Genomic DNA, 11,844 nt, shown 5'->3' with positions numbered 1-11,844 from the left:
CACTCTTGGCCGTTCGACCATGTTTTGCCCAGCTGAACGCCTGGTTGGAACGGCCAACTCGTTGAAATTGAAGTTGCACAGAGTGCCATTGTCCGATTCCAGCGTCACTGGCAGCAAGCATGGCACCATCGACCAGGTTTTCGTCAGCGGCCAAGCAAGACGACTCGCGGGTTCCTGACCGAATGCCCCCCGTGGAACGAGCAAGTGTGTTTTCCAAAGCTATGTTTTAGTGGGCGAGCCCGCTCTTGCATCTTGGCAGTCTGCGCCAGTTGGACATCGAAGACCCCTTGAACCATCCAACCAATGCTTCACGGCGAGTGCTGCATTCGAAACGTGCTTCCTTACCTCGCGGTAGGTGCTGTCCGCATTTTTGTCGTGCCATGGGGCGACGGTCGCCCTCGTTGGCGCCATGCAAGTCGTGATCATCGCCATGACGTACGTGGGACCGATGGCTGTGAAGGCGATTCTTCAAGCCATCGAAGGCTCCGATTTCCACATGGTCGTGGTGATCCAGGCCCTTGCCATGCTCGTGGCGTCGAAAATCCTGTCTGCGTTCGTGACCGCTCATGCTGACTTGATCACGCAACGCATGGTCCTTCAATGCACGTCCGCTCTTCAGCACATGCTGTTTCTTAAGACTCTGCGGCTGGACGCGGCGCGGCGCCGGGAAAAGACCGCCGGGGATATTGCCAACTTGTTTTCGTCCGACATGCAGTGGATCACTGCGTTTGCGACGACGGTGAACCAAGTGTGGACGGCTCCCGTTCGAGTCATCGTGACGCTCGTTATGTTGTACAACGTGATCGGATGGGCGGCGTTCGTCGGGTCCGGCGCGCTGGCCCTAGCATTCGCGGTGAACCACAGCATTACGATCTTACAACGGCGTCTTCTCGCAACGTACATGCTCAAGAAAGACGGCCGGATGAAGGCCGTCGCTGAGATCTTCGGCAACATGAAAATCGTCAAGCTACAAACAGAGGAAGCACGCCTCGAGGCCAAGATAACCGCGCTCCGCAGGACGGAAATGAAAACACTCGGCTCGTATGTCTTCGCGGAAGCTGCGCAGACGGCGCTCCTGTTCACGACCCCCGTGCTCACCACGCTCGTGTCTTTCTTTACGTACACGATCGTGATGCGGGAAACACTCAGCGTGAGTAAAATCTTCACGGCCATGTCACTCTTCGCGCTGCTCAAGTACCCCATGATGGGCCTCCCCCAGGCCATCGTTGCGTTCATGCAAGCGTTTGTGGCCGTCGAACGCATGGAGGAATTCTTGACATTAGAAGACAAGCCCGTCGTTGACAACGTTTCCCCTGAAATCTCCACACTCCCTTCAATTGAAGTGTCCGATGCCACGTTTGGTTGGGACGCGTCGACGAGCATCTTCCGCAACGTGTCGCTCGCGATCGACCGTGGAGAATTGGTGGTGCTCCATGGCGCGGTAAGTCAAGGAAAGTCCTCGCTTTGTGCTGCCCTTCTTGGCGAGATGGTCACTCAACGCGGGACTGTCGCCATTCGTGGGGCCGTCGCGTACGTGCCGCAGCAGCCGTGGATCCAGCACATGACGATCCGAGACAACATTTTGTTCGGCTTGCCGTTTGACCGTGTCAAGTACAACCGCGTTATCGAGGCATGTGCGCTGACGAGTGATTTTGCATCGCTTCCTGCTGGCGATCGCATGGAAATCGGACAGAGAGGTGTCAACTTGTCGGGTGGCCAGCAGGCGCGCATCAGTTTGGCCCGTGCTTGCTACACCGACGCTGATATCTTCATCTTGGACGCTCCGTTGGCCGCCATGGATGCGGCAGTACAACGCCAGGTCTTCTCCAAGTGCATTCTTGGGCTTCTCGCCACCAAGACGGTTGTCCTGGTCACACACAACCCGGCCTGGATCGCGTCGCCAGCCGTGCACCGGACGCTGGAGCTTGTGGACAACGGCACTATTGTTGACAACGTCGTGTTACCTAAGCATCTAGAGCCAGAAGAGGAACCCGTTCCAGCACGGACGCCGCCGCCGGCATCTCGCGAATGCACATCGAATCCCTCGATTCCCGCAGCACTCGTCGAAGGCACGTTGCGATCGCCAGTTGCTGCGCTTGCGGACACGCCGCTACACCATGACTTTGATCAAGGCCATATCGAAGCACAGCAAATTTTGACTGGAAAGCTGATCGCTGAGGAAGCACGAAGCAAAGGGCGGGTCAGCAAAGCCGTTGTTTGGACGTATGGCCAAGCGTGTGGTGGCTGGCCTGTCCTGGTCGTCCTGGGTTCGCTTCTCGTATCGTACTCTGGGGTGCAAGTCGCGAGTGATTTGTGGCTATCAAAATGGAGCAACACGGCAGCGAACGTGACTCCCGAGATATTCTTGGCCGAGTCCAGCTACTACCTGACCATCTATAGCCTTCTTGTCCTGACGGGATGCGGCGTCGCGGTTGGTCGCGCCTTCCTGGCCTGGGCTGCTGGACTGTCTGCGTCCCGCGTGCTGTTTTCCCGGATGACGACGGCGCTGTTCCGCGCTCCCATGGCTTTCTTCGACACGAATCCCGTCGGCCGAGTCTTGAATCGATACGGCAATGACCTGACAGCTATCGACACGCGGATTCCAAGCCTCATTGGCGCCTTCTTCACGCTTGCCGTATCGAGTGCTTTCACGGTGGGCACAACTGTGTGGGCAATGAAGAGCATGGCGGTCTTGATCTGCCCCCTTCTCGTGTACTACTACCGGATGGCGTTGTTCTATCTCGAATCTGCCCGCGCCATCGAACGCATCCATACCGTGACCAAGTCGCCGCTGTTGAACTTGACGGCGGAAATCATTGACGACGCGCACGTTGTCCGCGCGAATGGACAACACCACGTCGACCGCCTCGTTCTTGTCCATCACGCCAATGTCGATCGGAACAATCAAGCGTTCTTTACAGCACAGGTGGCCAACCAGTGGTTCCACCTCCGCACGCAGCTCTTCAGCGCGTGCATGATGCTTGGCCTTGGGTTGACGCTGGTCGTCATGCGAATGTACTTGAGCCCGGGCATCGTTGGGCTCGTCCTGAGCTACACCTTCCAGATCTTTCCGGTGCTCGAAATGGTCGTGTTTCTCTGGTCAAACTTGGAAACCCAAATGGTCGCCGCCGAGCGTGTCGTCGAGTACACGGCTCTGCCGAGTGAGCCGATGCGAGTCGTCCCGGGTGCAGTTGCCGCGACGTGGCCGGTCCACGGTGAGATCGAGTTTGACAACGTGAGCTTTCGATACAAGCCGACCGACCCGTTGGTACTCAAGCACGTGTCCGTGCGCATTGCAGGGGGCGAACACGTCGGTCTTGTTGGCCGCACGGGAGCCGGCAAGTCGAGTTTGACGATGGCGCTGTTTCGCATGCACAACGTGGCCAGCGGAGTGATTCGAATCGATGGCGTCGACATTGCCTCAGTTGGCATGCACACTGTGCGAAGTCGGATGGCCATCGTTCCGCAGAGCCCAGTCCTATTTCAAGGCACGGTGCGGATGTACTTGGATCCGAACGACGACTTTACAGACGACCGACTGTGGGCAAGTTTGCGCAAAGTGCACCTGGCCCACCGGTTTGAGGCAGTGGGTGGGAAGAAGCTGGAGTGGTCTGTGAATGAGGGCGGGTCCAACTATAGTGTGGGCGAGCGTCAGATTCTGTGCTTGGCTCGGGCGCTGCTCCGCCAAGCCAAAGTTGTCGTCATGGACGAAGCCACTGCAGCTACAGATGCGGCGACCGACGACCGTCTGCAACACATCATTCGCACTGAGTTCCAGCATTCGACGGTGCTCATCATCGCGCATCGTCTGTCCTCGGTGCGTCACTGCGACCGCATCATGGTGTTTGAAAACGGCCGTGTCGTCCAATGCGATTCCCCCGATGCCCTACTTGTCCAAGAGAAAGGAGTCTTCCACGACTTGTGTCGACGTGGCGTTGTCGAACAGGGGCAGAAAGTGGACATTCTAACCAACTCCTGATCGTTGAATTGCATGTCAAGTGCATGTCGTTGCCGCTGACGATAGCTGCAGAGTGACCTGAGGCGTGAGCGGCATGTATTCGGCCTCTCGGTGGAGCTGTACTACTTGATGTAAATCATCCTCGTTCCTCCAATTCGCACGAAGCCGGTCAGCTTTCTACCCCACCCTTCCCCTGGGTCTCCAGAGTACCACGGACAGCCATTCCTTTGGTGTCGCAGCGCCGACGCCGCTGCACTCGGTCATTGCCCATAGATGGGCTTACCAAGCGTGCGTCATCGTGCATGAATCAAAATGGTTTTCACCCCATCCCAGGACGGTTTGCTCGGGCGTAGCCATTGCGATATTCTCGCGCGTCAGTGTCGTGGGATTGTTTCCAACTCACACCACAACGAACGTGTAGTTTTCACTCCGTTCCTATGCATGGCATCCAGTGGCCCTTTGGCCACACACCGGTCACCAAAGAAAATGGTTGCGTGGAAGAGCAGTCCCGGGCGTCTGGCTCCCACCGCGGGTTTGCCGTCAAGCCGCCAACAGCGCACGGTTGGTGTTGAGTCGACAACGAACGTGACATGCAAAAAGAGCAAACTCCCATGGCCAGTCCTCAAAGTCATTTTCCTTTTAGTCTCATACGGACAAGGATGTGACTGCTGCGGTGCCACCGATGGATTTGGTCTTGGTGTGCAACACGACCGGGTCGATGGGCTCGTGCATACTTTCGTTGAAGGGCAAGACTCGTCGCCAGGCTGAGCTGCCTCGGCCGCGTGAAGCTTCACGTGGTGTCGTACATGGACCACTGCGATGCCAGGCACGGCATCATCATTCGTTGTGGGAATTGAAGTCACACGGAAGACGAGCTCAAGGTGATTGTGAGTAGAGCTCGAGCTCTACTTGGTGGCGGTGGCTACCTCGACGTTGTCAAGACTGCGCTCAATTTCACGTTGAAAAAGGCTGACGCGATCGAGGTGTCCAAGTTCGCCACTCGGTCTGTGTGCTTATCTACACGGATGCGCCTTCCCACCACACATTTACGCATTCCGAATACGTAGCAGCTGAGCCAGCCACAATCCAGTCCGACCTGAATGACTGCGCGGGTGACAACTGGATGGAACTTCAGCGTTCGCCTCACCACTCCAATCCTAAAAACGTCGTCGCCATGTATTATCTCACTCTGGTCACGCTGTGGTGCCTTGTGTCGACGCGAAGCAACACCTGCGGTTGGAAGTGCTGTCCACGAAGCAGTCCTCGTGCGTTCCGGCGCTGGCGGGCGATGACAAAGCGCAGATTCAGAAGTGGATCGAATTCGTACGACCAGAGCCAATCCATCGGGGGGCACGATCCACGAAGCACGAGCGAGGCGACCCCATGGCCTTGCTGTCATGTAGGCCAGCACTACTTCGATGGACGTGACGATTTGCTATCGTTCTGGCATGTGCCGACCCTCAGGACAATCAAGAATGTATTTTCGGTCTTGCCTCATCTTGTGCTCCTGCCGGACGCGCCTGCTTCAAGTCACCCTCTCAACGCCCGCAACGCTTCAACTCGGTGCTTTTTGCCGTTGAATCGATATGATCGCTACTTTTTGCAAAGCTTCCGCGCTTGGTACATCCTGGGATGACATTTTCCAAGCGAGGTGCCACCGTCATGGCCATGCTTTGCGCTATCGAACCAAGCACCGTTGAAGGATCCATTCGACGTGTACTTGAAGCAGATCCAAGTCCAGTGGTTCAACAACGCCATCGACATCCCCGAGAGTCACTCGGATGAATTCGTCAAGCTCATGTCCCGCGGTCGTCAGTGCCTCACTGCACTCCAGCAGGAAAATGTACACGCAACTCTGGGCTGTCTACTGCTCTCATCTCGCCACGACTGCCTCGGTCAAGGTCACTCATGGCTGCACTCCAGGTGGACCAGCGACGTGACTTTTAAAGGGACGTGCACGACTTGCGGCCACCTCGTTAGTCTGACTTTAGTGGCCACGATAATCCAGTGCTGCGTCTGCGTAGCTGACAGCGCGGAAGAAGCCAAAATACGATCCACTGCGACCACAAGCTCGATCCGTCCCATTCGCACTTGGTTGAATGCCACAGAACCAGTTCCCCACCGCTGAATGATCGTGATGCTGGAACCAATTATCGGCCCGGCAGGTACTTTGGTCGCCATGCGGGACGCTGCGGTGCCCAATGGATAGCCAAGCTGCGGATTGCACTCACACGCCCGAGCTGTTCAAGTTGACGTGATTGATGGACTTCGCGCAGTTTCCGCAGAAAATCGCGTCGTGGACATTGCATCTTTATGATTCTGAGTCGATCCCAGGCATACATGGATACCGGGCTGAACCGCCAAGTGAACTGTTTCAAGCACTCCACCAGCAACACGACCATTTGTTCCGACACATGCGCGAGCCTCCCCAGGAACCAAGAATCGTCGCCTGTTTAGTAAGCGAGTGCACGACATGAGCAACCACACAGCGAAACTTGTGGATGATACCCTTGCCGGCTCGCTCGCGGTCGTTTGCAACTCTTGACGGCATGCTGTTTCTCAGCCTTGAGAGCATCATGGTCGACGCAGCACCAAGATGTGCATACCCTGCCTGACGACGCGGTATGGCGAGACCCAGCGAGGCGCTTGGTACGCCAGATGCACCCCTTTGTCGACAGGGTGCCCTGTCCACACATGTGTGCTGTGCATTTGGTTCTTGGATGTGACAACTGCTTGCGGTGTAATTTTCAACAAGGATCAGGCGAAATATTACATCCAATCAGATACGAGGAATTTAATTTTAGCCAATCAGCTGTTCGGCAATGTGAAGTAAGTATTCTCACAGGCAAATCCGGATAATACATGGCGAAGAGCATTTTCCATCTCGATCGGAGGGGGCGAGTGTGTGATTTCTGCATGGTCGGCAGCGGCATGTGTCCTTGAGTGTCTTGCTGTATATGTGTAGTAGCTGCTTGTGTAGAAAGTAGACTTAGGTCAGCAGGACGCGCGAGACAAAGGCCCTGCTGATTGACCCTCCACCACCGGACGTTGCAATGACATCAGCTAGCCAAAGTCTGATGTCGCCGACCTGGCGACGTGTGACGCATCATTACTCGAGGGGTTTAAGGTTGAGCGAATTCAGTTGGGTTTGTCAGAACCCCAACAAAGACGTTCGGTCTGTGGAGGTGTATGGAATACCGCAGTGCTGTTTGCATGGTGCGTATCGAGCGATTGTTGCTGGCGACGATGACATCAGAAGGCCTCTTTGAGGGCGCGTGCTCCATGTTGAAATTTCTTCGAAGGTACATATGAATTTTGAGTCAGCTTGCTCTTCAACGCCCATGCGCCAGTACCCCCACCGCCGATCGAGATGGACACAAACGATGATTATTTTGAGAAGGCCTGACTTCCCATGAAGCACTCACACTTGAAATATGAGTTTATGAGCAAAGCTCACATGCTAACTGTAAACGCTTGACTGTCCTCACGTGGCATTCTTAGGAAGCATTCGGTTCGAGACGTGTGCGAATCGTAACTCAAGGCATTGACCTCGAGCGGCAAGCGGGTGTGTTTGCCTGGCCTGCCATCGTCTTCTATCGGGAAGCCGATATTTTCCTGCGAATGAAATGTACTTGCATGGATTGCAACGGTCCAACCTCATATGCACCTACAAGCGAACCAATGGATATGGAGGTGGTCGCCGGCCCTCTTCTCCTGCGTGTTGCACATCGCACATGGCGGTGTTATGTCCACGATATCGTTGCGTTATTGTTGTTGCTATCTTGGTACGGGAAAATTGTGTGCAAGAGAAGGATGTCTCAAGGTTTGTCGGACGAATGAGTGTGGCGCCACGATGATGCGCGGAGCTTGTACAGTTCAAATCGGTAGGCAAACCAAACCTTGCCCAAGCATCACAGTAGATTGGCATCTGGGTGCGATGGTTTTACTGTCTTTGGTAGAACGTGCTGTCATCCCAAGCAAGTACTACATAGGAGTACAAATAAAAGTTCCAATTACGCGTCCAATTTGTTGTCGACGACAGCCATTGTGTCCAAGTGCTGTCGAATAGCTTGAATCCCTTGCACACATGATTCGATTTCATGGTAGATGCGTATCAGACGTGGGTCGATGCCCGATGCCGTCGCGACGGCCGTGTCGGCGCCGCCACGCGGAGGGCCGGAGTGTTCGATGAGTCTGTGTTGGGTTTGTCGATGCGACGAGTTGAAGATATCTTCTGCTGGGTGTCTTGGTCCGTGAGGGCGACCGTTCACGTGCTTGTAGCCTTCGATAAAGGCGACCTTGCCAATGGGGTACCCTGGCTTTGTCGGTGATCGCGTGGCCATTGCCGCCGTCCGTCGCTGACAAGGATCACGGCAATAATGTCAGTGCAAGCAGCTGGAGTGAAATTGCACTTGCACGAACGTCGCACTTAAGCGGGTGGTGCTTGTGATACGCATCACAGGTTGTGGGTGCCATGGCGGAGGCGACGCCCGCCAAGCGGAAGCGAGACATGGAGATGGCGATGAACGAGCCCAGCGACATCAGCAGCAGTGACCCAGACGCTCGTACGACCAAAGTGCACAAGCGAAGGGACTACCTGTCGTGGGACGACTACTTTATGTCGGTGGCGTTCCTCAGCTCCATGCGGTCCAAAGGTAAACTCATCCCTGTTGAACAACCCCATCGAGTTCGCGCTGTCAACGGACGACGAGCATGTAGATCCATCGACTCAAGTTGGAGCGTGGTACGCGCTGCTGGTGCCGCGATGCCTCGTGATGGGTAAAGAATGGTCATGTCTTTGTCATCGCCATGTAGCATCGTCAACGCTGAAAAGAAGATCGTCGGCATCGGATACAATGGGTTCCCCAACGGGTGCGACGACGACGTGCTGCCGTGGGCACGACAGGGCGACTGTCCGCTGGACACCAAGTATCCCGTACGGCGGCCGTCCATCTTCTCTGCACCATCTCCACACCCCTGCTTGTAGTACGTGTGCCATGCAGAAATGAACGCTATCCTGAACAAGAACGCCACCAGTGTGAAGGGGTGCACGGTCGGAACGAGGCTTGTCCGAATGGACTCCCGAAACGCCATGGCTTCGTGTAGATTTACGTAGCCCTTTTTCCGTGCAACGAATGCGCCAAGCTCATCATTCAGGCATTGTCGAGACTGTTTCGAAGGACGATCCTGACGTTTTTCCTTAGAGCGGTATCACCAAAGTTATTTATTCGTCCGACAAGTACAAGAGCGAGTGAGGACTTTGGCGAATTCTCTCCGATGGTCACTGAAGAGAGATGCATAGGTGGACGTTTGTGGCATCCCGTCGGCTGCTCGATATGGCTAAAGTCTGGTCTTTTGGGGTGAGAAGGTCGGGTTTTTCTGACGTTTGTGGTTGATGCGGCAGGTGGTGTGCATGCAACATGAAATGAAGGCGGACACCCTCGTGATCGATTTCACGTCAGTCCATCCTCTTCGAGCGAAACAAAAGCATCGCATTCGCCAACTTGTCCAAGAAAATGAAACACCACACTACTGCCACAGCTGCCGCGACCCGTGCGCCTTTTTCTGCCAAGGGTGCTCAACTGAGGGGCATACGGTCGCCTTCTGCGGTGCCCATCTCACCGACTGCTATCTCGACCACCTAACTTCCCTCCATGGAGCGTAATGCCAGCTTCCATCAACGCCGTATGTGCCTCGACACAGCCACATGTTGAGCTGTCTGCAACAACGAACACGGAGCAGTAAAGGAGTGAAAACGGGCTTCTGATGATCGCATTGTGCCCTACGGCCAGTGCCATCATGCATGACGTAGCGCAATACGTAGTTGGCGCAGTTGTGCGAGTACGCAGCAATGGCCCGACAGGAAGTCAGTACGTAACCAGTGATGATCCGGATGGCATCTTGCCAATTGTACGGATAAATGATCGGGTCGCACGAAGTAAAAATAACCCAAATGCACCATCTGACAGATAACAGCAAAATGAATTTCAACATGTCGACGACGATATAGATAGGCTCGGACAAGATCTGCGATCCCTATCCCCACCACCCAATGGCGGCAGGATGTCAGACGGCATTCTCCAAGAGTGGCTCGAGTGTTCAGTCGTTGGGGCCTCTGATTTGTGTTCTCTGCCACACATCGGCCAGCCCGCGTGTAACATCGTGGTTCATTTGCAACGCGCAGGTCAAGTCCCAAACTTTGGAAACGTTGTCTGTGCTGCATGAACGTCGCCACACGCACCCGTGTGCTGGACGGACCGCGTCGCATGCTATTTGACGGCATGCGGGTGGCGTCCCCACCGCAAGCTGCGCCAGCCAAGCGAAAAGATACAACCAAGGTAGTGAACGGCTTGCTTGACGCTTGCGTGCCCGAATGCTCTTGACAGTGATCCTTGACTAGCAGGAGGACCTGGATCTGCTCAAGTCTCAAGAACTCTTTCTCAGCGTCGTATTGGACTGGCAGCAGCATGATCCGTCCGACGCGTATCTCCATAGACACTCATCCATGCAATCCGACAACGTGTACACGTCGTCGTTCGAATCGTCGGAAGGCTCTGACCACGAAGGTGGGGCGGCCACACGCCTCATGAACTTTACTCGCAACGCCAAACCGTCAAAGCACGCACCCTTGGACCACGATCCAAGCCCCACGACGTAATTCGTCCTCGACATCGAAAGCAACTCACGAGGCTCATCTCTAGCTTGCCCAAAATTCACAACGTCCCTCCATCCAAACCCGTGCCTGCACTTAATCTCAACAACCTCCTGCCCGTGCCCACAAAACGCATTGGCATTTACTCGCCGCGGTCCCGTCGGGTTCTCTTGGACAAGTACATGGAGAAGCGCACGAAGGTATACATCATCGCTCTTTCCATTCCACAACACGATCCTCACTCTGAGAGAGTAGCGTCTGTCGCGTAAAAAGGTGCGCTACCGAGTGCGCAAAACCCTGGCCAATGCACGGCCACGGGTCAAAGGCCGCTTTGTTAAAACGGAGCAGCCCTTGACTGCAGCAGCGGTCGAAGAGATGGAGAAGAAGCAACAGCCGGGTCAACAGGCAAAAGACAAGTCTGCATCCAGGCAAGAGATGTCGTCGTCCGAAAATGACTTCGATTATGTTGGCGCATACTACGCGGGCGAAGACAGCTCGCGGGACGATGTCCAAGCAATGGTGAACGTGATTTTCTCTAACAGGTGCAAGCGAGGCGACGAGGTCAACTGGGAAAAGTGAGTACAATGTTTGCATCGGCTCTTGTTGTATGTATCATTTATGGTACGCGATACAGGTGGGCAAGTCAACTGGAGCAGTCGATTTTGGCTCTTCTCCCCAGCCAATACGTGGACTCTCCATTTCCCGACATCTTCTCGGACGTGGCAAACACTCTCGGTGACGCGGAAGAAGACTGCTCTATGGAGACATTCTCGCGGGCAGTCCATGCCGGGGCCATGTATGTCACCATATGCCTCAGTCTGTACATCAGCCTCCGACACCCAAGTCTATGGGAACACGACGACAACCTGTCGCCCGTGTTGAGGCATTATCTGCCCGAAATCAAACAACTCTGGGCTCGACGGAGGCCAAAGCCGAGCCAAACGTTTGATTTTATGGAGAGCGCGATTCCAGGCACTGCAGCTGTCATATGCCTTGGCTACGCTGCTGGCAAACGCCACCTCAAACCCATTTTCCCTTAACGCCAAGACCTCCGTCGACCTCCACGATCCACTGAACTACCTTATTCACACTGCACATGTAGAATACGCCGTACAATAAAACCTAATAATACACTATTTCCTCCCTCTCTCGTGACTTCCCGGCAGCAATGGCGTCGACAGTCGAGCCAAACGAATGCCTTTATGGACGGCGCCGCCAAGATGGTCACACTGCA

The 11,844-nt window shown here is 55.0% G+C and overlaps 4 protein-coding genes across 6 annotated transcripts; 3 read left to right on the top strand and 1 right to left on the bottom strand.

The window, feature by feature from the left end:
- Positions 1 to 319: 319 nt before the first annotated feature.
- H310_04101 (hypothetical protein) lies at positions 320 to 3,987 on the top strand. The gene has a single exon (XM_008868282.1). It carries the CDS (start codon positions 410 to 412, stop codon positions 3,977 to 3,979), a length of 3,570 nt encoding a protein of 1,189 aa, XP_008866504.1. The 5' UTR covers positions 320 to 409; the 3' UTR covers positions 3,980 to 3,987.
- A 3,887-nt stretch (positions 3,988 to 7,874) lies between these two features.
- On the bottom strand, positions 7,875 to 8,350 carry H310_04100 (hypothetical protein). The gene has a single exon (XM_008868281.1). The coding sequence runs from the start codon at positions 8,299 to 8,301 to the stop codon at positions 7,972 to 7,974; it is 330 nt and encodes a 109-aa protein (XP_008866503.1). The 5' UTR covers positions 8,302 to 8,350; the 3' UTR covers positions 7,875 to 7,971.
- Positions 8,351 to 8,400: 50 nt separating this feature from the next.
- H310_04099 (hypothetical protein) lies at positions 8,401 to 10,021 on the top strand. Of its 3 annotated transcripts, XM_008868280.1 has the most exons (8): positions 8,401 to 8,613; positions 8,678 to 8,702; positions 8,774 to 8,894; positions 8,946 to 9,011; positions 9,065 to 9,115; positions 9,163 to 9,209; positions 9,261 to 9,303; positions 9,363 to 10,021. In XM_008868280.1, exons 1-8 carry the CDS (start codon positions 8,433 to 8,435, stop codon positions 9,621 to 9,623), a joined length of 795 nt encoding a protein of 264 aa, XP_008866502.1. In that variant the 5' UTR covers positions 8,401 to 8,432; the 3' UTR covers positions 9,624 to 10,021. The 3 variants fall into 3 exon arrangements, with proteins under 3 accessions (XP_008866502.1, XP_008866501.1, XP_008866500.1); XM_008868279.1 differs by having other exon boundaries at positions 9,261 to 10,021; XM_008868278.1 differs by having other exon boundaries at positions 8,678 to 8,894.
- A 15-nt stretch (positions 10,022 to 10,036) lies between these two features.
- H310_04098 (hypothetical protein) lies at positions 10,037 to 11,757 on the top strand. The gene is made up of 5 exons (XM_008868277.1): positions 10,037 to 10,296; positions 10,362 to 10,612; positions 10,660 to 10,810; positions 10,866 to 11,185; positions 11,245 to 11,757. The coding sequence occupies exons 1-5, from the start codon at positions 10,180 to 10,182 to the stop codon at positions 11,648 to 11,650; spliced, it is 1,245 nt and encodes a 414-aa protein (XP_008866499.1). The 5' UTR covers positions 10,037 to 10,179; the 3' UTR covers positions 11,651 to 11,757.
- The last annotated feature ends 87 nt before the right edge of the window (positions 11,758 to 11,844 follow it).

Source organism: Aphanomyces invadans (genome assembly GCF_000520115.1).
Source record: "Aphanomyces invadans strain NJM9701 unplaced genomic scaffold supercont1.6, whole genome shotgun sequence".
NCBI lineage: Eukaryota > Oomycota > Saprolegniomycetes > Saprolegniales > Verrucalvaceae > Aphanomyces > Aphanomyces invadans.
The sequence above is the reverse complement of the archived record's forward strand: the minus strand, read 5'-3'. Positions and strand labels throughout refer to the sequence as shown.